The 27,588-nt window shown below is 39.3% G+C and overlaps 1 protein-coding gene across 1 annotated transcript; it reads right to left on the reverse strand.

Moving 5' to 3' along the window:
* Nucleotides 1-203: 203 nt before the first annotated feature.
* fam102aa (family with sequence similarity 102 member Aa) lies at nt 204-27,521 on the reverse strand. Its single transcript, XM_044111328.1, has 12 exons — nt 27,356-27,521; nt 26,983-27,278; nt 13,942-14,062; nt 12,977-13,006; nt 11,176-11,292; nt 9,898-9,944; nt 9,068-9,222; nt 7,529-7,639; nt 6,256-6,451; nt 4,093-4,214; nt 2,950-3,019; nt 204-2,482 (listed from the first exon to the last, which is right to left on the reverse strand). The coding sequence occupies exons 2-12, from the start codon at nt 27,123-27,125 to the stop codon at nt 2,437-2,439; spliced, it is 1,158 nt and encodes a 385-aa protein (XP_043967263.1). The 5' UTR covers nt 27,126-27,278; nt 27,356-27,521; the 3' UTR covers nt 204-2,436.
* Between the last annotated feature and the right edge of the window lie 67 nt (nt 27,522-27,588).

Here is a 27,588-nt window from a genome sequence, read left to right on the forward strand (position 1 = left end):
CAAAATTCTGAGGAAAAAAACCCCAGAATTTATTTATTTTCAGCGGGTTTAATCCTCTTCTGTAGTTTCCGAGTCACATCCACAGATTTTTAAATTCAAAACCAACTGTTTTTTCATTTCGTTAATATTGATTTAAAAAAATCCTTTCAGATATTACAGCAAACAACAAACCAGTCAGATTTCAAGAAAAACAACCAGACAAATTCAGATTAGCATTTTTATTGTTTATATATCATTTCTGCGCAAATATATGTTGGAGGAAAAAATAAAAAGGAAAATAATAAACTATTTGGAAACTGAAAGTTCAGTTCCAATTGTGTTCTCTATAAAATTTAAGTCAAACTAAATTAGTAATAATAAAATCCTTTGTTAGAATCACTGAACAGAAAAACAAAAGCTCAGGGAGGCAAAGTGTGTGCATAGCTTATAACAACCTCCAGAGGAAAAAAACTAAAATATTTAAATAGATGCTTTAAAAGAAAATAAAACGAGGCGGTGATGTAAACCCAAAGAGACTAAACTTTCAGTGGTTCATCCCCAAAACGTGAGAAAAACTAACGGTGCGATTCTTTAGCTTGCGACGCGACGCTGGACAGACGAGTGAGGAAACTGAATGGGTCAGATAACGAGGATTAAAACCCAACTTTTCTGTAGAGTAGAAGATTTAACGGCTTCAGGGAGACAGAAGTCATTTTTTTAAATTCTAAAAATCAGAAGAAGAGAAGAAAACATGGAAAATCTTAACTTTTAGAAAAGATGGCAAAACATTTTCTCACTCAGAAACGTTACGAGTGTGAGCTTTAAAGAATACTTTAGGGGCTTGTAGCAATAAGAAAAAGTGGATTCTAATCCTCAAAACAAACTAAAAGTCAACATTTGTTACCATTTTCAGTGAAGAACCCGAACCCAGCCAGCTGGTCCCGAGAACAATCACTTCCTTTCTGTTTGGACCCTTCAGTGACACATTTACTCCAGCTTTCCTGTTTCAGTCACGTTTGTTCACGGAAAATCCACGTAAACGTCACAGTAAACACGCCGTCGCCCCACCAGGGGGCAGCAAAGAGCTGAACAAAAAATTCTCCAGAGGAGACGTTTCTCTGCAGCTGGACCCAAATAAAAGCGGTTCGTTCAGCCGAGCAGAACCGATTTCTTCTGGTTAATCCTTCAAGGAAACAAAGCAGCGAGTGGAAAAAAAACAACAAACAAACAAAAAAACAAGCTGAATATTTCTCTCCTCACCAGCATAAGCACAAATCCTACGGCTGCTCTCATGATGCTTTCGGCTCATTAGAGAGAAAACTTAAAGGCACAGATTCCCCTGATCGACAGGGAGGAAAACATCACCGTCTATCCTAAACTTTAAGTTTCACTTTTAGTGTTGGAAGTGGGAGTTTTCATGCTGAACCAAAGTATTTTTGATTCTGTTTCAGTGAAACGCTGCTGCTCAGCTGTAAATCTGGAACCCAATCCAGCAGGATTACAGATTAGCAGCGAGGATTTTAGAGGAACGTCACTGACATTTAGGAGAAACCGAAGACGCTGTCGAGTGTTTGAGGCCACAAAGAAACCAAAAATAAATGTAAAGATTCAGATCAGGAGTGGTGATCCAAGTAGTAATGGAGTCATTGTAGGTAGAAAAAACCAGTAACTTTCTGCCAAAAGTCTAACATTTCCTAAGTTTTTAAAAAAGAAAATTTCTGAGATTAATCTCAAAATTTCAAAGTTTGAAAGCCAAATTTTTGCTAGAAAATAACTGAAATTTTGAAACTAATCTCTAGAAAATGTTTGAGCTTATTATAAAAACTTCTGAGTTTTGCTTCAGAAATTTACTCCTTTTTTTCTTCTCTACGATGGCCCTGATTCTCCGCTGTGGGGAACATGGTGGCAACGTCTCGGCTGCAAGAAAAGCAATAAGGTTTCCTGACCGATGACAGGAGAAATCGCTGGAAAAAAGCTGAACTGTCAGTTTTAAATCTGCGGATTGAGCTTTCGTCAGACCTTTGATGTTTTCCCTGATCGGGTGACAGAGCTGCACTCCTGATTTATTACACACACAAAATTAGAGAACGTTTTTCTGTCGACAAGAAACAAACTATTTTGGTGGCTGTTTTTTTCCCTATTCTGTTAAACAGTCGATTGTTCCTCTCTTGACCTTTTCTGACCTTATTTATCGTCTTTCAGTTTTAACAAGCTGCAGACAGAATGGATGATATCTGAAACCTCTGAACGTCTTCATTGGAAATCCCTGCAACATATTCACACACAGTGAGGAGCATTTTGTGCATTCCCTTCAACATCACAAAGATACAGCTTTAACAGAGTGCAGGCCAACGCTGCAACGAACTGGACATAAAGTGCAAACGGACGTAGGCTTTCCTCTCATGGCGTCAGACCAGCTGAAGCTCCAGTAAAACCAGTGAGACAGCAGGCGGCCGGTTAGTGGCTCTCGATCACCACCGGCTCGTAGCCGCCGGCAGAAACCCTGAAGACAAAAACAGAAACAAAACCAGAATGAGAATCTGTGAAGGAGCGGGTTAAAGCCCTGAAGTCTCTGCTGGAGTCGTGTTCAAATTAAAGTCATAGATTCATAAAGAATCTATCCTGATTAAGCAAAACACAAACTGGGATTTTAAATCAAAAGAGGGAAAGAAAAACATAGAAAACAGAAAAAAAACATTCAACATTTTACAAATTGGAAATCCATAAATTTCTCAGATGTCAGTTAATTTGAATGAGATTTTGTATTATTTTAGTCATTTTATTTATGAATGTATGCATGGCTGGACAAAAGAACTGACGGATGGACGGACACTTGTTGCATAGTTACGAAACACAAATAAACCAGAAAAATTAAAGAAACTGCCATCAGTTCAGCTCTATCCTCTGCTGGATCTGCTTTCTGGTGGTTATGGAGTGAAAGTGTGAGGAGTGGAGAGCAGGAAGTGTCACCTGTTTCCCAGTCGGATGCTGCTGAGCGCCGTGGTTCCGTCTCTGCTGACGAACAGGCGCAGGTTGCTGTCTGGAGGCCAGAAACAGACACAAACCAGCAGGGAAATATTAGCATTTTTCACTGCAGAGGCTTTTCTAAAGCTTTCATTTCTCTCTGATGAGTTTCTAATCTGTCGGGTCACTGAAGGCTGCAACCAACACGTTTTACACGTAACGACGCATTTACTACATTTACTACCCTGCTGACGTGCTCAGACACCTTTAACAGTTTGCTAAAGTAAATACTGAAGTGAAAAGGTCATAAAGTTTTTTTTTACAGTCTTACAATTAAAAACATTCCATATTTCTGTTGTGAGTGGAAGCTGCTTGTCCAGTTCATACCTTTAGACCATTAAGAAAGTTGTACAACCTGCTTTATATGTACAATGTAATGAGAGTCATATGTCTGCACAATTTGCTAAAAACCTAATAAAGTTTTGAAGAAAAAAAAAATCCATGTTTGGTGGCCATTTGTAAATTTTCCCTTACTTTGATGCCCCTAAATAAAATCCAGTGAAACCAATTCTGGTCTTCATAGAAAAGTGACAAGAGGAAGAAGAGAGCGGACATTTTTGCATAAACATTTTCCCAAAGATTTTCTTGGGAGAAGTTAATTTCCAGATGGTTTTCTTGAGAAAACTTGAAGCATCAGGCTCAACACACATCAATCATGTCTCGAGATGATCTCGATGAGAGTTTGGAGGAATGAATCAGACAACTTATCTGGAAATAAAAAACACTGAGTGTATGCAGAAAATATTCGCTCTGTGCTTCCATACATTTTTAGAAGTAAACCTTCCTCAGAGAGTTTAAAATCAGAGGTTTTAGTTAAAATGGAGCCATTATTTTATAACAGCCTCTGCAATCATCCATGCTAAGCCCAGACTGGACTGGATCGGCTCAAACTGGATGACTTTTGTTTGAGAAGTCTTGCAACAGGCGGAGTTCTGCGGGTTGAACGTTTGAGTTTCATCAGAGTTGTGACATTTGGGAAACGCTCTCGTATCCAAAACCCTCCAGCGATGGTGTGGAAAGACTAAACTGTGCTGCAATCGCTGCTGAAACTCCTCTGAGGCTCCAACCAGAGAAACGCTCCCTCTGTACCTTCGGTGTTGTTGATATCTGCAAAGTTTTGACTCTGGACGATTTTCTCCACGATGTCGTCGGCATCGATGCGGGTGTCGTTGACCCAGGTGGGGTGGCTCTCCACCGAGTCCTGCTTCCTCCTGAAGTACAGAACAAACACCATGAGGCCGCAGCCGCTAGCCGCTGAGGTAAACCAACACGGTTTACACCGACTGTATGAGCACACGTTAAGGCATATCTGTGGTTTGAACTGATAAAACAAGATGCTATAAATGTTTTTAGAGGAGAATTCAGCTTTTTGCAGGACATTTTGGTTTTGATTTCCTGTAATTACTGGGAGTCCGGAGCCTGAATGCTAATGTTTGTTGCTGTCCAGGCAGTTCTTTGATATGCATACAGTGACACTGCAAAGACTAACCAGATTAATCAGTTATTAAAATAATCGTCAACTAATTCAGTAAATGAATAATTAACTAGAGTAAAAACAAATTCTGTTAAAAAACATCTACTAAGCACCGATTAGTAATCAGTTAATCCAAACAATAAGATCAGCGCTACACTGTACTAGGGGTTGAACCAATTAGTCGACTAGTCGACTACATTAGTTTAAATGATATGTAGATGGATGCATATTTGTGGTTTTACAGTGTTTTTAAAAGGAGATGGAGTTGGAGATGGAGTTGCAGCTGCAGTCGACTACAAAACACGAGCCATCTAAAACTCGCCCCCTTCCCGCTAAGGATGTCACTTAGCCGGCTCGCGAGTGTCGCGAGTGCTCTGTACTGTGCTAATGACAGTGAACTTTATTTACCCCCCCGCCCCCGTGCCACCTCTTTTTATTGTTTTTACATGCCATCTAAAAGATGTGCGTTTCCTTTTGAATGTTGGTTTCCCAGCAACTTATTATTTATCATAAACTATCCCGATGTTTTGTTGTTTCACTTGTTGCTGTTCTGTGTAAATGCCGTATTTTTCCGTGAAAACGGGTAATAAAGCCTGTACGTTACTCCAAAGCTTTTGCCTTGCGTTGCTATGACGTCCAACGGCTAGTCAACTCGACATCGACTCGACTTTTATCATGTTGACGTTGACTAGAAAATATCTTAAATCGTTCAATCTGCTGAGTCAGCAGAGCTTCCTGTCGCGCATCGGGCGGAGGAGAAGCAGGTGGTTTCGTTGAATTCAGCTGTAACCAAACGGGATCCGTTCATAACAAGTTTGGCTTGTGATGTTCCAAAAGCACCATGTAGTCAGTGTGATAATTTGACTCCTATAGTAACTATCCAGAGATCATCAGCATCAGCCGGTGTTTAGAAAAAAAAAAGTCAGACCCGACTTTGTGCAACAAACTTTTCCCCGCTGCTCACGAAGAATGATCTGTTTATTGCTCTTTTAATTCTCCATAATAGACTTAGTAAAAGCAGGAGAAGGGGAGTGTGTGTGTGTGTGTGTGTGTGTGTGTGGGGGGGGTCAATATTTGCCGTGAAAATAGCTAATAAAGCCTCCAAGTTGTGAAGGTTTTTTGCGCTTACGTCACTATGACGTCACCGCGACTAGTCGACATCGACTCGACTATTATCATGATGTAGTCGACCTTAAAAAATATGTAGTCGTTCAACCCCTACACTGTACTGATGGGAAGTCCAGCAGAAACGGCTGAGTTTTTCACATGTTGATGTTAGGAGTTTTATTTTTTTAGCTGCTGAATCATCGTTAGCTACAAATCATCAAGCCTAATCTAAAGGAATGCCATGTTATTATATTCTAGACCATAAAAAAGGAGCTACAGTATCTGTTTATTTACATTTTTTAATGCATTTCTAACATCGTTTATGAAGATTTAAGTGGTTAAATAAAAACTCTACAGAATGTGCCAATTCTATCGATTACATAATTAATCGTTAGTTGCAGAACTAATTACAACGACTATTAACTTCCAGTATGTTGTGCATCTCTGCTTTATAATACAAATAAATTTCTTTTTTTTTTAACTGAACAAGGAAAAAAAATCTGTTGGAAGACATTTTGGGAGGATTCGCAAAATGTTCCTCGTCCATCAAAGACGGTTTATTGCAGCGCTAAGGATTCACGACGGGAAAAACGTCCAACAGAGTTAATTAAAACGTTAATTAAGAGTCCCGTTGTTTTATCTGCGTTTAGAACTCTCCTCTGGGTCTGTACCTCAGGGGTCGGTTTGGGGGCAGAACGGGCCGTGGGGGTCGAGGGGGCCTCTCCGGACGTCCAGCGTCCTTGTCGCCCTCTGGTGGCGGGTCGGCGGCGAAGCAGAGGCCTCCGGAGGCGCTGCTTCCCGTCGAGGTGTTCCTGCGATGCGTGAGGTCCGACAGGCTGGAGGAGCAGGAGTGTTCGGTGCTGTAGCCTGCAGGACGGCAGAAGAAGAAGAAATTAGACCAGGAGATTTAAGTTAACGGTTTAAGTTGATCGGGGTTTATTTTTATTTCCAATTTTTTTTGTTGTTGGTTTGTCAAGACATAATACAAAGTTGTTCACATTATAAACATCTTGCATGGCGTCTAAATGTTTTTAGACATGTAAAACACCATGAAAACACAGCGGAAAGAAAAAACACAAACAGTGGCCGGAGAGCTGGAATATGAATTAATTTAGACTTAATTTAAAATAATTAATTTAGTGACATGGTGGGTTAATTACATTATTCTACACAGTGAGAAAGAAAAGTTTAAAACTAAATTTCGCTGAATTTTTTTCTACCCTCACAAAAGTTCTGATAGCGTTAAGATGATATTTTTATTATTTTTCTGTTTTGCATTCAGCGTTCTCACTTCAGATCATCTTTCTCTTTACTTTTCCGTCTTCCATACATTTTTCTGAACTTGCCTGGTTCTGCACACTTCAACCGGATTCAATAATTTATTTATCAAAACATTTTATGTTTCAGCTTTTAGAACTTTTGAGACATTTGAACTTTAATGCAAATCTCAGCTCCGTTGAAATTCATCAAAAACTTTGTTATCTTTTACAGCGTACAAAACTTCAACCTAAATCAGAAAGTAAACTTTTTGTTATCTGAACTGCAACAAAATGGAAAGTTTCCCAGCCAGAGTAATTTCACTTCGTTGTCATTTGTAGCAAAGGATCTGAATCTGCGTTAAATACAACATTACGGCTGTTCAATGCTTGGTGTCATTTCAACTATACCAAGTTTAAAAATTGTATTTAAAGTTGTTTAGAAACACAAAAAAGTAGTGAAATAACATTTATTTGTGGATTTTGAGACAGTAATTCAATAATTTGAAACTCATGAGAAACCAAAGATGGAACGAGAGAGTTTAGATATTTATAAGGGTAAATAAAAGTCAGCTTATTTTTTTTAAATAATCCAGACCTTCTACACATTTTCTGCCTTTCAGACTCCACAGAAAGTCCAGTCTTTCAGAACAGAACCAAGGCGTCGGACCTGCAGGTGGTTTCCTACCTGAGATTTTGCTCTGCTGGCTGGCGTAGCTGGAGTTACGAGAATGACCAGACTGGAAGATTTCTGCCAGACCGGACTGGTTCTGGTTCAGCTCGGAGTCGTCCAGCAGGCCTGAAGGAGCAAACGGATCAGTCAGCTCAGTGTAGGTGGGAACAACGAGCGATCGGCCTCAGGAATGCAGAACCCAGACTGAGAACCGGCCCGGTTCTAACCAACTCGTTAAAATGATTACTCTGTTCACTATAAAACTTTAAATACTGTTTGACTTCAACACAAGAAGGTTTAAATCTTAAACAGAGACAGATTCCTCTTTCTTTTCCACAACAAGCTAAAAATTCTAGTTTTTAACTCCATTTTAAAGGCTTTTATGTTCATTTTCAGATTTTAAATAATTTTGGGAAAGATGCAGTTTTTAAATGTCTTCACTGATCTGACATCCCTAATAAACACAAAAACTTATCTCTACCTGGAAATAAACCTTGTTTAATAAACCTCTTATATATATATATTTTTATATCTATATATAGATATATATATAGATATAAAAATCTATATATGCCAATCCAACCGAATGCTAATCCAAGAGGAAATTTGATCATTAAACTCAAATCCCTTAAGAAATCTCTGCAAGCTAAAATCCTAAGTTAAACATCCAAATACTGAGAATAAAGATTTAATGTGCAGTTAATAAAAAGTTTCAGATTAAATACATTCTTTAGTTAAGTTTAGAAGCTGAACATAATGAAAAGGTTTGGGATCCTGATGATGCCTTTTCTCAACGTAAACAAAACATTTCTTCTACCAAAGCTTCGTTTACATCAGGACTATAATAGTTTTGGATTTTTCGTCATAGTTTAGTTTTATTTCTTTGTGACTTTTTGTTTGTCTGGTTGAGTTAATTTAAATTAGTTTTTGGAGTGTGTTTGCTGGTTTTTACTACAATCTGCCCATCCAAAGACTGAAAGACAAACATGAGACCTGGCTCCAGTTTTCATTAGCTATTATTAGTTTAAAATTATTTAGTTTTAGATCAGGTTTATTAGTGTTAGTCAGTTTTTTTCATCCTTTTTAAGGTGGAGAATTCAAGAAGGTCCAAGCGTTGAGTTGTGATTATGTTTAAACTTATTTCCTAATGAATACTCAACTGAAGACAATTTCCTGAAAATGTAGTAAATTATTGTTGAACAATAACTGATTCTACTGTTGTAGCCCAACGTTTGCTTTTTGCTGCGTTTACGGATTATTATTATGGATTATGGAGCCGTAATTTGCCGGCAGCTGACATCTATAATTTCAGTATGTTTTGGTTTGTTTAATAAATGCATGATATAGTTCTAGTTTTTCTCCATTAAACATTTCAGAAATGTTTCCTCCATATCAGTTTCTGTTATTTTTCTCGCTCAGGTTAACTCTGATGACCTTTGCTTACAGTAACTCTGCTTCTTCTCTACTGAACTCCATGTCGGAGTGAAACCCAGCTGAAAACAGCCGTTTCTCTGCTCTTTTCTGAAACGTGAGGCTTTGCGGAGCGACTCCCACCCGAGCTGATGATGGAAGGCCGAGGCTTGGAGGCCCGGCCCAGAGAAACCCCTCCAGCTGGCCCGGTTCCCTCGGCCGTCCCCTCCCCCTTGCAGTCCAGCTGCAGGGTGTGTTCCCGTCCGGGGATGGAGATGGACTTTGCTGTGCTTGGAGCGCTGCAGAGGGGAAAAACAAAACAGCTTCATCAGCCTGGAACAGATTAAAGGAGCGGAGGGAGCTGCTGCGCCTCAACAGATACGACGGAAAAAATGAGTCATTGTTTCAGCAAATGCTTCAGATTATACACCCTTAAAAAGGAAAATCTGATTGTTACCTTTAAATCCTGAAAAAAGACACAGAAGAAATGTCAGAAAACTGAAACGTCTTCATTTTGCTACACTCCACTCACACTGGATCAGATGTTACTGAGGCGTTCGACCAGAACAGACCCAGTAAGAACCAGAACTAGAAACCATTTCTGCTCTGAAATGATTCAAAACATCAACATCTGGACTGGTTGGATTCTTTAACTGGATTCACAGGATGACGGATGAATTGGTGTTTTAATCAACAAAATGCATTTCTGAGAGAAAAGAGGATCCTGAGTTTAATTTCAGGTAAATTCTTGTGACTGTAAAAATATATATAAAACATAAAATTTGCAGGTTATTTTGCGCAGGCCGCCTGATGTAATCTGTTCTGTAAATGCTTTAGATACACCTGGAGGGGTAAAAATATCACCTAACTGGACTCAATGATGTTAAAATTTTAATTTAAAAAGGTTGCAGAAAGGATTTGTATTATTATTTAGAGTCTCTTCAGAGAAAAACTGAATTTATGCTCCTACTTACGTTTTGAAGCACGGATCTCCAGAAAGGAGAGTCATTCCGATGATCACCTGTAAGGACAAAAAACAACGGCTCAGATGAAGAAACTTCTTCCATTTCACCTTCCTGACAACATAAAAGTTGTTTTTTTAATCATTTTTGTCAACCTAAAATGTATTTTTCTATTCATCAGTTCATGTAGTTTGTGTTTTTTTTTGAGCAGAAATACGTTTCTTAGACAAAACGGTCTAGTCAAAGAAAGTGAAACTGTAGAATAAACGTGAACATGCATTAACTGGACTGGCTTCAGAGCAGAGAGTACTGGTGATCTCTAGGTGGCGCTGCAGAGCCCCAGACTGCTTCCAGACTGGATGGAGACCATCAACCACTTCAAGACAAGTTCTGGTTTTCATCCTACAAAGTATCTAGAAATTTAAACTCATTTAAAAATCTATTAAAGACTAAAATGAACAATCCAAACTTTTTATGACTAGTTTTAGATTTGTGCTGAATGATAAAAAAAAAAACATTTTTAATGGTGGAAAAACAACATGCTGATACAGGAAAACCATTAATCTGCCATCATCGGTGGCTACGCTAACTAGCATTAGCATCCATGGAACCAGTTGTGGTTGGAGGAGGTGAGCATGAGAGTGATTGACAGCGCTAAGACCCTCCTCCTGTCTCTGATTGATTGTTTCTGACTGTGGTATATTTCTGTAGTTAGTACTGGGAAAACTGGGAGAAGATACAGAAACTTGCTTTTTTTCATCAATCATCTATAATTTTAACAAATATATTAATAAAATTAATAAACGTTACACACTGCAGCTTTAACAGACAAGTGGTTTAACGTCCCAAAGAATGTTGCCAAGGTATTTAATCTTTATAATCAGGCATGTTCAAATAAATGAAAAAAACCTTCACATGCTGGTCTAGAAAACCAGTCCAGTCTGAGCTCTTTCATCAGTTTGACATGGTAGATCAGGGGTCTCAAACTCCAGTCCTCGAGGGCTGCAGTCCTGCAACTTTTAGATGCGTCTCTGCTGCACCACACCTGAATAGAATAATTAAGGCGCTGGAGAACTGATCTACACAAGGTGGAGGTAATTAAGCCATTTCATTCCAGTGTTTTGTACCTGTGGCACATCTAAAAACTGCAGGACTGCGGCCCTCGAGGACTGGAGTTTGACACCCCTGTGGTAGATTAAACTGGTTCCTGTTCAAACTGGCGACTATAAACGAGGCTGTAATGTTTTATACAGGATTTTATACAAGATGTCCGTCCGTCCGCCATCTTGCCTTCAGGATGGAGTTGTCCTGCCGCGTGTTCTTGGTGTCGTATCCCTCCAGCAGACAGCAGCGCACTGTGGAGCCGGAACCGGCGAACTCGGCCATGTTGAGGTCTGTGAAGCCCAGCTGAGGGGGGGAAGAGGAGTTTGGACTCGGTTAAATCTAGATTCACTAATGGAGGCTTTCGCCTGCATCTATTTCAGGCTCACGCTGAGAAAACGGGAGAATCCTGTGACACCCAGTGTTTAGCAGCCAGAGTAATTTCACTTCGTTAACAGCAACGCTTCTAGTTTTAGTTTATGACAGGGAGCGAAAAGAACCACGTCAGTTTATTTTTAACGTTGAAGATGTCTTTGAAAGGTAGAACTTTTCACTTTTTATGCTAAATCTGGAATTCAATAGGAACATGTTACTTTCCTGCTCAGACTAAGTGAAGAAACTAATTTCCCTTCAAATTATTTACAGTGTCTGGTTTGTATAACAATCTGGTGAGAGGCTGAAGCAGTGAGGACAGCGCCTGTCCTGTCGTATTTAATCTACAGTAGAAGAAGAAAAGCAGCTGTTGGGGTGAGTCACGACTCGATACGTCGCTCCTGTAGAAAATTTAAAACATTCATAATGAAAAAGTAATGCCTGTGTAAGCTTATATTTTGACTCAATTTCAAATTCTTGTTTGAGCGTTAGCAAAATCAATGAAATAATCAACTTATTGGATATGAAAAGCCTTTCATTCCTTAAGTGCCAGGTAAATCTAATTAGCATCATACCCACATTTATACTAATATAGGTGCAAAATTCAAATAAATTTCACATCTGATTGACCAAAAAAACACAAGTAATGTTTTGGTACAACTGGATGTAAATTTAGGTATAAAGAGATAAAACTGGGAACTAAAACGTATTTAATCATCAGCCCCGTTTTACTCATATCGCTATCGATAGGTTAAAAAAAAAAGACCAACATCAGCAGATGCTGATATATCTTGGATTACTAAAAGAACTCAAGTCTTATAAAATTTTAACTTCACAGCCCGGTTTTCATCCGGATGAGAAAGCAGGAGACCCCGACCCAATCTGCTCCTCCACCTCACACCGTTTTCTGCCAGATAAATCCTGTCCTGTCAAAGTTCTCACGAGCCAAGAATGTGACGCTTGCAGCTCGGTTTAAAACCTCTGACCTCTGAAGTGTAGGTCAGGAGTTTCTAAATTCCAGCGTTGACACAAATACCTCAGATAAGACCCTCATCTGCTCGACCTTAACTTCAACATGCCAGGTGGAATCGGCCCGTTATCCACGCTGTACGTTCAGTTTTTCCCAATCAACTGGGCTAAAGTTGATCGTTCCCATTCTTCATTTCCCAGGTTTCCCCCTCTTTAGCAGAGCTTCTGTTTTCATAGGTGCAACCTCTAAGGAGGGAAGTGGAGTAAATTTAACTAAAGGAAATCCAAAAGGAGAACGTGCAGAAACAGAGGAAGTGGTTCCTGTAATGCAACATCGTCCAGGAATCGGCGTGAGTTCAGGTCCAGGCGGGGATCGACCTTGGTGCATTCATGAGACGCGACTCATCTGTTGGGAGGCGTCACGCTCAGAGAGGAGCTGCCAGGATGTTTTCCCAGCTTCTAGGCAAGCGTGAGTCCAAGGCAGAAAGGTTTTTGATTCATGTTAGCACCCAGCAGGAGGTTTAACTCGTGGAACCGCAGCGAGAAATGCTAATATTTATGTGACATGACATTAAGGTTTACAGGAGGGGACACGGGCCCATCTGTAACCGTTTCTATGCGTTTATAGAAGGCAGAGAGCAACTCTTACCTTTGAATACGCTTTTCCTCCTTTCAGTTCCTGCAGGGAAAACAGGAAGACAGTAATGAACCCAGGGATTTAGTTCTGATTAAATCAGCCTCCAATTACAGACCTTCAATCAAATAGATCAAATGAAAGGCTGAGACCACACACACACACACACACACACACACACACACACACACTCACCAACACACACACCAACACACACACACACACTCGACTCCTGCTGTGGAGTTTAATGAGCAGGTTGAAAGATTTAGCATCTGCACTTAAGTGTCTCTGAAACATTTGCTTAAATAGATCCAAACCTGCTGTTACCGACTGAAAGTCAACACAATGCTCCAGCAGAGCGAGCAGCAGAACATCTACAACAAATTCACAAAGTCAAAACTCCTGACTGTTTCTGACGTAGGCAAGACAGGAACTAAACGAAGAAATAAAAGGACAAAAATGGAGCAAAACAAGGAAAAGAGTAATCAAGTAAATAAGTCAAATTAATAAGTCAGTAAAAAAAAACAAGTGAATATACAAGTAAGGAGTTGAGATGATGAATAAATTAGTAAATAAGGACATAAAATACGAATACATAAACGGATGGATGTACAAACGGATGGTTGGATGGATTTTTTTATGCCAAGTGTTTGGTAAAATGTTTGGGGAAAAAACTATTTATTCAAACTATTTATTTCTTCTAGAAAAGCTTAAATAGGAAACCTGAATACATTCCTGTAAAACCCTGGTAGCACTTAAACACCAGATTTTTATTTAATGCACACACACACACACACACACACACACACACACACATATATATATGATGTATAAATCCACAGCACAGTGTGTAATGTAGCATGGCTCAGCTAGCTGCCCATCAAATCGTCCCTCACTCCGTTTTAAAGCTGACGTGAATCTCCCTCTAAAGTGAAACAGCAGGTGAGAAATCGTCTCCCTCTTGACGTTGAGGGTCGTACCTTCCTGACGGACACCCTGCAGACGGACGGATCCAGCATCCCGGTGTGAGGGTTGGCGCTCATTTTCGACACGAAGGTGAACCTCTTCCTCCAGCGGACACAGTTCTCATGAACTTCCTCTCTGTCAGAAAGGAAAAACAACAAAAACGCTTTAGGAACCGTTTTCAGCACATCTCTTCTATCTCTATCAAACAAACACTTAAATTCCTCCTGTAATCGCCAACGGGTCAGTGACTCCCCTCTGGGAATAATCAGGAGGTTAACTGGAAAATTAAGCCATGATGGAGCCGAGACCAACAGCTCATAAACATAAAATATAATTTATTATTTAAAACACTCTAAAAACAGGAGATCTGCGACCTTGTGACCTTTGTCACGGATCCAGCGTACACTGATTTGTACAACCCTCGTGGGAAAAGCTTGTGAGCAACAGTATTTCATCATGATAGCCAGGAAGTGGTCAAGCCGTGTGAAAACAAACCTCCTTCCTGAAAACAACAACCAATCTGATCAGCAGGTCCTGCAAACCGCTGCAGCAGCTCTGGATCCTCACGAGCAGAGTGGAAAATGTGACATGTGGAACAACACGGAAATCTGATTTTCTGCCACCTGACATCTTCAAAACAAGAAAAACCTTCATCTCTGTTTGTGTTTACTCAGCTTAACCTGAACATTTAGAGCCAAACCAGGTGAAAACGTGTTTTAATTATCAATAACTCTACATGCTTACAGCTGGTAACTAATCCTTTACACAACGTGAAAAAACACGCAAGAGTTGAAATCAAAACTACAGCAAATGAATGTTATTGATCACATTCAGTAGATTTTGACAGAAAGTTCAAAGGCAAAACAACAAAAATCCTAAGATAATTTAATGTCCCTAGAATATACTCTATACATTTTCTTTATTAATATAAAATGAAAGATTCTCTCTCAAACTTCGTGTCACAGACATTTCCACTGAAGTAAAATCATTTAGATTTTTAGCTTTCATCTTCCCACAAATAAAGCCGCTCCCCTCAAATAAGATCAGATACTTGAAAAAGGCCAGACACTGGATGGAAAATCTGTAAAGAAGAAAGAAAGAAAACCTGCCCAACTACCATGAAGACCTCTTAAAGAGGTCGCAGTAAACTCTGGCTGCTTGGAAGGAAAATATAAACAAATGACAGGAAATCTAGCAGCAAAAAAATCATGAGACTGAAATCTCTACAGACGGCTGCTGGTTACCCGCCACAAGCAGGATTATAACCACACCATGTTGATTTAATTTGGCACATTTTGAGTCAGAATCTTCAAATAAATGGGGAACAACATCATACATGCACGTGACAGACTGCAACTTTTAGAATGACTGTAACTACGTTCACACAACAAAGAAATGCAATACAAATCCACTGGGGTTTTTTTATGTATCTGACTTTTCCATGGCAAATCGGATTTGCATCCCACTGTTACTAAAGTGTTGTGCTGCATTTCATCCGACCTTTAAGTCATTGACGTGAGCGACGCATCATAATTCTACACCAGAAAAATGTGGTAAATTTGGACGACAACAACGGCTGAAAATTATAATTATGAACTTATAAAAGACGCTTGTGTCATTGAAGCGCATCACACCGTAATCCAACCACTCGGGTCTGACTGCACATCCAAACAGACTTCTCTGCAGACGCTGCTCTACAAAACGCCGTTACTAGGCGTTACCGTTTCTCTTTCTTAGCTTCCTCCTAGTTGTTATGATGCTGTTGGCTCCCATTGCTGAATAACTTTAAAATCAATCTATAAACGGCTCCATCCATCAGTACTTTTGTAAACAATGCGCTGCTGTGTGACGTCAACGTTCTTCTTCTGTGCATTTGAGCCGCATTGGGGATGTAAACGGTTCTCACAGAAGTCTTGATTGCTGCTGGGTTTAATTAGTAGTGTGATCAACCATGAATAAAACAATCAGATTTCAGCAGAAATATGGTAACTGAGCATTAAGAGGTGCTGAGTGAAACCTCGTCCTGTGGAGGTTCTCCTATTGAAAGTTGTTATGAACAGGCTGAGCTGCTCTGCAGCAGCAGCTGCTCTAAACACGCCCTTCCCCCCCTTCAAGATATTCATTATCCCCAAAGCTCTCCAACAACACGCACTGATTTTTACCTCCTCATTTCTGCTCTTCCCTCACTTTTTTAACCAGTTAGAGTCACGCATCACAGCTGAATCATGAGCTGCATTTCAATGCCTTAGATTTTATAGGAGCAGATCTGTCAATGAGAAGAGGAGATTTCACTCATAAAAACCGTTTTGCACGTCTGGTTTTTACGTTACAGACGGTTCGTTGAGGAACTTGACTTGAGGAAATGTACTCCAGGTTATTGTCATCTCAGCCTGCCAGAGGAAGGAAACGTAATCATGATAGGATGCAGGCTTATTTTTGTCTTTCAGTTCTTTTAATTGTTTTCTGGAGCTGTGGCTTTCTATGAGCACATGCTTTTGTCATTTATAAAAAGATCCATGAGATTTTTTAACCTTCATTTTTAAATGAAATGAACTAAAGTCTGGGTATACACAAATTAAAACCAAAACAAAAGCTTAAATCTAAAACAGGCCTGTTAAGATACGTGTCATTTCCCTCATTTGGGAGGCTGTTTGATGAATCTTTGTTCCCGGAAAACAAGCGAGTTTCTGAGAAGTTAAAACCCAACAGCACACACACGTGCACACACACACGTGCACACACTCCCAGGTCTTATCAGGACCCCCACGCTTTTGCTCCTCCGCAGCATGTACGCCAGAGCGTTCCCGAAACACATTCCTCAGTCCAGATGGCTTTGTTCAGGCTCCATGGAAACCTCACGCTGAAATCCATCGACGAGCTGCCAGCAGCTCTGAGGAAGAGGAGGAGACCCTTCACACCGACCCTTTGTTTTTCAGCTGTTGGCCACTCTTAATTCTGCTCTCTGCTTTTAACATCAGAGTAGATTGTGGTGAAACATTTACCAGCAGTTGTGCAGTCAGAGGTTTAAGGTGAATCTGGCCTCAGATGTCAATGGTTAAAGGTGACGGACTATGCTTCTTTGAACAGGTTGGGAAACATCTATGGGTTATACCGAACATGTTAGCTACATTATTTGCACAATAATCATTCTTGGATAATGAGATTTTAGTCTGATCAGATCAGAATGAGCTGTTTGAGGGCCTCTTGTTACTTTAAATCCAAATCAGGTGCTGCTGACCACGCCACCAACTCAACATTTATACTCGCATGTGAAAATGGCTGCAAGCGAATAGGCAATAGTACAACTGTAAATCTTTGACAAGCAGAAGTGGAGCCTCCTGCACAACAAACAAGAACGCAGCAAGTGGTTTCTAAATGGCAAGTCAATAGCAAAACCCTGGTCTTTTCCAGCAGCCATTACACAGCAAATGCAGTGGTAAAACCAGCTGACCAAATGTGCTGGAGCTCTGCTGGGGTTGCTAGGTAACGGGCAGTGCCTGCTGATTTGTGATGTTACATTGAGAAGGTTTTTGAAAAGGCTCATTTTTCAGACACCATTAAACATTAACTTGTTGCCAAAAGCAGTCTGGTTGTACATTTAAAGATCTTGGTTTGTTTCTAGAAGCAGCAGAATCCCAAATGGAAGTACAAAAATGTGTGAAATGTAAATTTTTCTTGATAGAACAGCTAATGGTTGTTGTGGAGACATGGTGTCTCCAAGATGCTCTAGTTCCTCCACAATGCACTTCTGAGAATTGTCTTAGTTGCTTTACTCTCCCCCAACTGTGTGGTGCCAAGTTAAATATGACTCCTTGTCCAGTTAGTGTCAACTGGCTAAAAGAAACTGACCTCTGTGTCACACCATATTTATACCCCTGGGAAACAAGAAGTCATGCCTAACCAGTCTGTAGTTCCTAGAAACTCTGATTAACTTTAAACAAAGTAAATTATGAAACCAGTTACTGTGCAAACAGAAGCTGATGCTTTCCCTCCTGAAACTGAACAACTCACACTACAGCTTGAATTATTCAAAACATTTTCTTGTGAAATTATACTACTGCAAAAAAGCTTTTTAACACATCTACACCAAGAATAATGAAATGTAGCTGCATGTTTAGCTTCTTGTATACCATAAAGTGTATTAATTCAAATACCAGAAGCACCGGCGCTACTGGAGCAGATTTAAAAATACGATGCAAATTTCTCAGAGAAATGAGAGGAATGCAATACCTAATGTGTCGTTTCTTTTTTCAGTTTCTACAGTTTTCTCCAGATTAAGACAAATTCTTAAAGATTATTAGTTTCTCCTCTGATTATGTTGATTCACTTAACTCTTAATACCAAAGTTATGAGAAGTTATTAAAATTTTCCGGCTAGAAAACAGCGGCGAATGAATGAGCACTTCTGCACTGAACTAGTTATTCAGCATCATCATGTTGCTTTGACTTTAAGAAAAGATAACATTTTTAATTGGTAGATTTAAATCCAGGTTTTTCCTCTCATGATTGTCTTTTTGTTGACTGTGGGGTTAATCACTGAGGAAGAGGAAGAGGGAGGACTTCCTCAGCCCGTCATGAGAATATGGAAATGGAAATTCCCTTCAATGAGTAATATAGGAAAGCAAATCATAACTGCAGAGGTGAGTGAGCTCTAACTCACCAAAACGAAAATATTTACAGAAGCAAATTTACCTGAAAGCACAAAATAAAATGATTTTAGGCAAGTGTTTATTTTGAGAGATAACATGATAACAGCAATGTTGGAAGAATGGTGAAGAAGGACGAGGTTTGACATGCAACTAATTTATTTTGTAAAGAATTTTTTGGTTTTTGCTGAACCAAAATTAGGCTTCTACTGATCCACCCAAACATGCAGCTACAAACCCTGAATTTTACAGAAAAACTGTAGGAAACAAAGTCTTGTCTGTCCCTTCATGGTGGCTTAACTCCTGGTTTGTTCTCTCTCCTAGTCTCCTGAATGGCATTTTGTTTGGCTGGTTGTTATTTTCTGATCTTTGTGTGATTTCCAGAAATACATGGAGCAAATTCCAAGGAAATCATGACAGCAACTTAAATTAGTTTCTGCCTCTTCTGTCAGAGCGGCAGAAGAGGAAAAACTCCTTCCTGGAAAAGCTTTAGTGAGGAAAATCTTCACCAGTGGCATAGTTCAAAAATATGAGGGATGCAAGTTCACTAATAAGGAGCTGAGCAACTTTGACTGGGTCTATCGCTAAAAATCAAATACAAAAGCATTATAAATTTAAACAAGCTCAATAATTTCCATTTAAATGATTTAGCATTTTTTCTTTCTTTTCACCAAAAATTGGAGGACAAAAGTCCTCAGTTTGGTGCTTATGTCTCAACCAGCTCAATTTTCTGAAAGACAACTTGGCTTACAGAGACTTTATAAATCATTTCATTTGTCTTTTCTGTTGTTTTGTCTATTTATTTTGGATATTTGACATGTCTTTCAGTTCCAGTGGTAAATGTTTATTAGAATTTAAAGTTCATTGATCGTTGAGGATGTGTTCTTGCATTACTATGCCATTACCGTTACATCAATTGAAAATGTTCTCAAAACAACTATATTATCGCTTATAGCAATTAATCACCCAGCTAAATGTGTTACTATGACAGGCCTAAATCTGCATCTAGCACTTCTGCTTGCAGACCAGATTTGCTCATTTCTAGAACTGATGTTGGGGCCGTCCAAAATCCTTCAGTGGGTCACAAATGGAGCTGGGCCACATTTTGGACACCCCTGAGTTCCCGGATTCATGTTTATTCTGACCTCCCTGATACCAAACATCTTTAATCTGAACCGACAGGCTTCAGTAAAAAGGTCTGTGCTCCATCTATCAGAGGTTTTCTTGGTTTGAACCAGGAGGAAAAAGTCTAAAACCAACAGAATATTCGACAGAAATGAACTCTCTTCCCTCTGATCAGCCTGAAGAAGATAAACTAAACCCCGTCCTGAATGCGCGATAAGTAAACATGCTGTCCGTGACGACTGATGGCCCCACGTTGGACCCCAGCATGTGATGACTCATCATGTCAGCAGTCAGGCGTTATGGGATCCTTATCTACCATCCTGGCTGCTCTGGAAGGCCACGGCTGGGTCGGGTCGCGTTGGGGGCTCAGATAAACGACCCGAGAGCAGAGCGCAGAGATCCTGCAGCGGGGATGGTGACGTCAGGACGGGAGAGGAGTCAGGATGTTCCCAAACGTTACAGGGTCAACCACTGAACGCAACGCTCCTTTCAGACTTAGCGGCCATCGCTGGGCCAGTAAGGATGACAAATTTAGCTCATCAAGAAACTGTCTCAAAAATTATGATAAACAATAATATTGTTGTTTAGATTTTTGCCATTGTGCTTCATAACAGCTTAAAAATAAAAAACAGTGTGGAGTGAAAAGTGTGGAAAAAAGGAGAAATGTTAATGCCACCAGTTTGCAGTATTCCAGATATTTAAAACAGAAAATTAATGAGTAATTATTTATATGTTTTTCAGCCATTTTGTCCAGCTCTAAGTTTTGCGCACATCTGAGATGGGAATGCAGATACTGTGATGAATAAAAGGGAAACCATCTGAAGTTTTTCCATCTTATCAGAACCTAAATCAAGATTTAGAGGTTTCTTCAGAGGAAGCGTCTCCTACGTTTCATCCAAAGCAGAAATACAAACACGGAGAGGAGCCGTATTAACAATCAGTTTCCCTGGGAAGCTGCAGCGTGGAAGGAAGTCCATTTTGATTACCTGCTCAGGCACCAGCCGGGTCCAGTCCAAAACAACCCGCTCACCTTCCCTCACGTCCCATCAAAACACTCACAACTGGAAAAGTCTGACGAAAACAGGAAACAGCTGCTGAAAAAGCGGATCGTCCCGGTTGATCCCTGACAAACTCTCGCTCCCTTTCTGGGATCCTTCCTGCTTTTCATTACGAGCCCCATTCCTCGTCTCACAGGACGAAAGCACAAGCTCGATTATGTCTGGAGACTTTGGAAAAAGTGACTCTTTTTTATTGCAATCTAACACTGCAAGGGACGAAAGACCTCCAGGGATGGCTTCCTGGTTGTTTCCACTGATTCACTAAAACAGACTCCAACAGGGACAAACCTCAGAAATGTTGTGCCAAACCTCCAAAACTTAAAAAGGTACAGAGTTGATCCACTGAGGTTCATACAAAGACCCTCTAAACAACACAAACTGACTCATTTTTCTTACTGCAAAATATCAGCTTTTCATAAATACCATTGGTAGAAGCTCACCATCCATCAAGACCAAAACTTTCCCCTCTGTGTTTTGCAGATGGAGGGGAAGAGACACTTTAAATTTTCCCAAAAGGTCAACAGTAGACGGTCCGGACGTTGTGCCAACTCCACCCAGAAGTTCACTGCACTGCTGAGGCTCCTAAGAAGCACATCCTGAACGAGCTGCCGGGAAAAAACCCCACAAACGTAACTGGAAAGCAACAACTTAAAAATAATAAATTCAATGTTAATTTACTTGAATACTAATATTGTAAAACTTCCAACATTTCAAATCAACAACATTGGAAATGAATTCCCTAAAAACCGCTCCGACTGATGGAGCTGATACTTTCTGGGAAAGAACCCAGCCACATGTCTTTATTTCATATCAGCCACTAAGCATAAAAAACAAAACAAGATGTTTAAAGCCCTAATCCACTACTTTATGAAAATACTGTTGGGTTTGATGCTGCCATTCAGTCTGCTTTTCTCAGAGTCCATCATCATTATTTAGCCGATCTACCTTGCAAAGTTTCTCCAATTCAACTTCTTATCCACATTCTTCTTCAAGTGACCCAACAGATTTTCTGTTAGATTTATTTCTGGCTCGGCCATTTCAAACCTTTTATTCTGTTGCAGATTTGGAAGTCTACTTGGAGTCATGGTGCTGCTGGAAAATTAAATCCATCTTCAACCTTCTAGCAAACACTCAGAAGCTTTGGATCAAAACCAAATGTTATTTCCTCCACACTGAAAAAAAATGCTCAAATAATGAGAGTCTTTACTGAAGTATTTCATGAAGAATACTGGGCATTTTTTGGTAGACTTCTCCTGACTGGAACCTTTGTACAATAAGATTTTTTAGATTTTTGCATCTCTGGCTGAAGGATTTGGTTGTTTTTCACAGTAGATACTGCACAAAAAATATGGGAGACAAGTTTTAGGATGATTTTCTTGACGGTTAGCCTTTACGTCACAAAAAAGACAGACTTTTAAATTTGGGTGGACACTCTTCTGAGATCTTCACTTTCTGTGCTCAGCCTGTTAAAACTCAACCGTTCCAACATTCCTGCTCTTTATAAAACTTCATCAATAAAAAATCCTTGGCTCTTATTTCGTCTCCACATCAAACATGATAAAACCCGATCCAGAGAAAAATACCTCCCATAGCCAAGCTGCACAATACTGTTCAGTGTTGAGACATACACTGTTCAGTGTTCGAAATGTAAACATTCAATGTGTGACAAATAGAAAGGCAGTGCTGACGATGGAAAGACGCTGTCGCAGCAGAGCCCAGTTTCTGCCAAATGGAGGCCATCTGTTTTTAAACCTGCACAGAATGAAAACACATTTTCAGCTGGAGATTGTGGTTGTCTGGATGCAACGGACTCCTTCCTGCGTTGATAAATATCTGATAACTTCAGTTTTAAAATGTTTTCCATGTGGAGTAAAATCTACTTTCAAATTATTTTAACTCAACAAACCAAAAATATGGAAGAGGGTTCAGTTAAGAATATGGAGCGAAGACGTCAACATTCAATACGACAAAATGAAAAACTAGGATAAAGTCACAACTTTTCATCTAATGATGAACCTTTTCACAGTTAAACTTATTGAAACTTCATGTTCTGATGGAGTACTATATTTTGCACTTTATGTACAAAGTGCATAAAAACTTTTACCAACCAAAATTTAAACAGATTTGTAAAGAGAAAGGGAAATACAACTTAAAAGGAACTGAAATTTGAAAAAATAATAATAAAAATTTTATTCACAACACGATGATTGATATTAAATGTGCCAGTTTATGGAACAATCTTGAAAGTGAGATAAAAAAATCCTTGGCTCTTATTTCGTCTCCACATCAAACATGATAAAACCCGATCCAGAGAAAAATACCTCCCATAGCCAAGCTGCACAATACTGTTCAGTGTTGAGACACACACTGCTTTTAAATGAAATCTGCTTTTAAATGAAATTTTAAAATGATTATGGTGAAGCACTGTTTTGTTAAATGATGTTTTGTTGTGCATTTGAAATGTGTTAATGGTTTGAGTTGAATATCTAATTAAATTTGTTATGTTAATAAGGGGCAGATATAAGTTTAGACTTAGATTTCTTTTAGTAGTTACATAAATACATAGTTACATAATGCTCATATTTATTAATGAGTGAATGAAATAAAATAAAATCTAATTAAATCTGGGAACAAACTGACTTTGTTTAACCAGTGAACCTGGTGCAAGCTAAGCTTAATGCCATCAGCACATGTTAATTCAATTTAATTACCAAATACTTCATTTACTGCAAAGGGAAATTAAACATTGTCAGAACTAATATCCTCCAGGTATCTTCAAAGAGTCGTAGATTGTGACGGATGGAAGAGTTGATTTGAACTTCCTCCTCCTTTCTCTGCCTTTTGGTGGCATTATCTGAGCTTATGAGATGCTAATCAGCTGCAACCAGGTGTAAAAGAAACCCTTGTCGCCATGGTTACTGTCTGAAAGTGGGGAAAATTTTTTTTTTTAAAAGATCAAAACTCCTTACAGCTGCACAACATCCAAAACCAGAGGGAATAATTGCCCTAAAAAGCAATGCCTCGTGAACAGAAGTCTATAAAAAGATAAAATCTGAATGCAACAAAGGAGTCGGTTTTCTACCCGACACAGCAGATTTAAAGAGGTTAAATCTTATTATATTATCGTGTTATTTCTGCTACATAGAGGAAAACAAATTTTCAGAAGCATTTTCCTGCTCCGATCTCTTAAGGTGAAACCCAAAGTCAGATTATTATTCCTTTATGTACCATCCACAGATACAATAGGAGATGCACAGATTTTTTACACTGACTTACTGCTCATTTCCTCAGAGCTCTGGCAAAGATACAAATATTAGGACCCAATGAGGAAGCGTGCGGTTGGATTATCTGGAGTGTTTTCCTGCAGCAGCTGTGTTATCTGAAGTGAGTGGCACTGATGGCTGAGATCAGAAGAGCCAAACAAAACTTTCCCTGAGAACCAGTCAGTCACATTCCCAACATGTGACCCTCTTTTACAGCCCGACGGATCACCGGTCCTGATTCGCGGCCCACGGCGAGAACAAGGCCCATCGTACAAAGGCCACGTTTGTCAGATCGGTGACATAACCCTAATCTGCGTACGAGCCTCCCTGTGCCGTCCCTCGCTCTTCTGAGAGCGCCTTGTTTTCTGAAGCAGAGATGATAACGAAGACGGGAGGGTGGGAAATCAGAGCTGTTACATAACCAGGAGAGAGGAGGACGACCTCTGACACCACATGCACAGTTTGGTTGGGTGGAAAAAGATGTGATGTGATTCGAAGACCTGATGAAACTGCAGCTTCAGGTGGTAAATATTTAAACCAGATTTAGTCTCTGAAACCAGCCAACGCATGACATGAAGGTCTGAAATTTAATTGATTCATTTTCTCTTGGTTTACTTTAGGGCTGGAAAAATTAGCACAATATAAGCAATATTGGTAATTGTCTATAATAATTATTGATTTGTTTTAAATATGTGAAATACCACCAAATTAGTGGCATGACCTCCTGTTTTATCCAGTTTTCATTTTTTAGTTGTATTGTTTGGGCCCAAAATAAAAATGAGTTTGACATCGACATCTCTGCTGCTTGAAATTGTTTGGGACGATGGTTTACGTATTTTAAACCTGTGCTTGTGCTTCTTTAGGGGCCAGACTGCAAACATTAAACAGTCTCCAGTGCATCAGTCTGTCACTTTATCGGTAAAAAGATGAGGAGCAAACATATTTCCAGGCAATAAATCCGATATCGGGAATCAAAGGCGAGGGCAGGAAAAGAGGCTAAAGCTGCAGATGTTGGGAACTGGTCAGAGGAAGATCTGAATCGGCCAGCTGAGAGTCATCTTCCCAATCTGGATAATCTCAGTGGAGGTTAAAAGCTTGTAAACACAGATCTTATGAGCCGAGTTTAGCTGTGTTTAGTCTGGAAGATCCTGAGAGGTTCCAGCGCAGAGACTCAGAGAGGTGGCTTAACATGGCTACGCCCTGCGATTAAACATGACTCAAAAGGTAAACGTGCTCTGATGGCCGTCGCCTGAACTGCAGAAACTCAACAACCTGCAAACAAAACTCAAACTGAGCTCTTAGAGGAAGGAAGAAAACTTAAAACCACACAATCCTGCAGCTAGTATCACCTTTTTGACAACAACTATGTGCTTCTATTCTTGGATAATATTAATAAAAAACAAAGAATGCACCTTTTCTCACTTTATTGTCACCCCTATAAGCTTCAGTTTCTAATGCAGAGGCCTAATCTCACTGAAAATTTAAAGATTCAAAAGCTTAATTATTTATATTGTGTTTTTTTTTTTACAAAATAATTTGTGGCAAAACTGATCATTTTTACATGTATGCTTTACTTTTTCAAGTTGATTAGTGGCTTGTCATTTTTAAATGACTAAATATGACATTTTCCTGTTTTTCCTCTTCAAAGGGGGGAAAACAAGAAAATATGTCTTTCAAGACTTTCTTCTGCTGATTACAAGTCAGGAAAAGACCACAAGAAAAAAAAACAACTTGAGTAAATGTAAATATACACAGAATCACAGCAGTAATTTAAAAAAAAACTGGTGCTGTGATGAAAAAGGCTGGATGAGGATCCATATTTATCTTGCCACCACAAAATGAACAGGATGGTAAAGAAGATATAATTCTCTGCTACAAACAGCAGCAAATTTCAGATTTGGCTCAACATATAATTTGTAAAGAAGTCTCAGGAGATTGAGAAAAAAAAGTTGCTCGCCCCTTTATGATTTCTTTGTCTCAGATCAAACAAATGTAAATATTAGACCAAAGAAAAGGTTATTATAAGTGTGATCACCAACTAACCCTAATAACTAGTTGGGCCAAAGTTTGCAATGTTTTTGTTTTTAACTATTTTCTTAGGAGCAACAGCAAATATTTAATAAATCATAACAGTACTAGCACGCTAGGAACTGAGAATTGTGCAGGTTAACATCTCCTGTTGTTGATCCAGAACATGTTACTGTAATATTACTGTTTGAACTGTTTTATTTTGACTTATTCTAAATAGTCTATTGATTTTAATGTGCATGCAAATACACTTTTTATTTTACATTTTATACTATTATCCACTCAGTTGCACATTCCCTTGGAACAAATGCAGCATTTTGGATAACTGCACACTATTTTTTGTTGGATTTTTGTACAGTATGTTATTCTTAACTTAGTTTTTTTAATATATATATATTTACACTTTCATCTTTTTGTGAATCTACATGCCTCAATTCTCTCACTTTGTTCCTGTTACACCTGAATTTCCCCAATGTAAAGACAGAAAAATATATTTCTATTCTGAAATATAATCTCTGCTTCCAGATATTTATCTGTTCGCATACAGCATCAGTCTTCAATAATAAGCCTCTTAAGACTCACTGCATGACAGACTGCTACAGGAGATCATCACCAAGGTACTTGATTGAGTTAACTTTTGCTTCGGATAAATAAAGCATTTTTTAACTAAATTGAATGTCAATGCAAAGGTTAAGATGACCCAGCAGCCCATATGCGAACTCTTATGAAGAGTTTCCAGAACAAAAAAGACTAAATAAACTGATTAGGGGAAAGATTTCAATGAAAAAAACTCAAAAGCAGGTGTGTATAATTCACAGAAATCCTCCAAAAATTGATTAAAACTAAATCTGAAAGTGTAACATGACTTTTAAACGCTATTATTTAAGCATTTAAAAGCTATTTTGCAGCTTTTTACTGACTTTTTTTTTTTTGTACCTGGAAGAAGTAGCGACAAAGTCTCCGTCCAGCAGCCGCAGTTTGCAGAACAGAACCCCGTTGACAAAAGGCACAGCGGTCAGCTCCTCCAGGGTCAGCTGGGTCTGAAACTTGAATTTCTTCTTTTTCACGAAGAACGCCATGACTTCACGGCGTAAACTCGCTTAAAACCGACGACTAACCGAACCGCTGGTAAAAACAGACGAAGCTAAAAACAAACCGCTGACGCTTTTAAAGGGATTTTGCAGGCGAACTCCGCTGTTTCTTCTCCTTCAGACGGGATTCAGAGCTTAAATCTGGAAATAAATCAAGTCAAACTGTTAATAACGGTTTACGGACACGGAGGAAACGTTGGTGGAGGGGAAAAATTCACCTAGATTCATCTCGACCTCTGTGAAACCCACCAACAGAAGGTCGACAACATTAAAATGTCAGAAAAGAAACCCAATCCGCCTTTCTTTGCGGTTCCGAAGACAACTTTGCTGTTAACTGCAGCATCAATTAAGCTGACACCGGGTGCTATCTAACTTCCGTTTGGAATCCTTCAGAATAAAGGCTCAAAATCTAAAATAACTCGGTTATTCTCAACATAACCAACCACCAAAA

Source organism: Gambusia affinis, linkage group LG03 (assembly GCF_019740435.1).
Source record: "Gambusia affinis linkage group LG03, SWU_Gaff_1.0, whole genome shotgun sequence".
NCBI classification, from domain to species: domain Eukaryota; kingdom Metazoa; phylum Chordata; class Actinopteri; order Cyprinodontiformes; family Poeciliidae; genus Gambusia; species Gambusia affinis.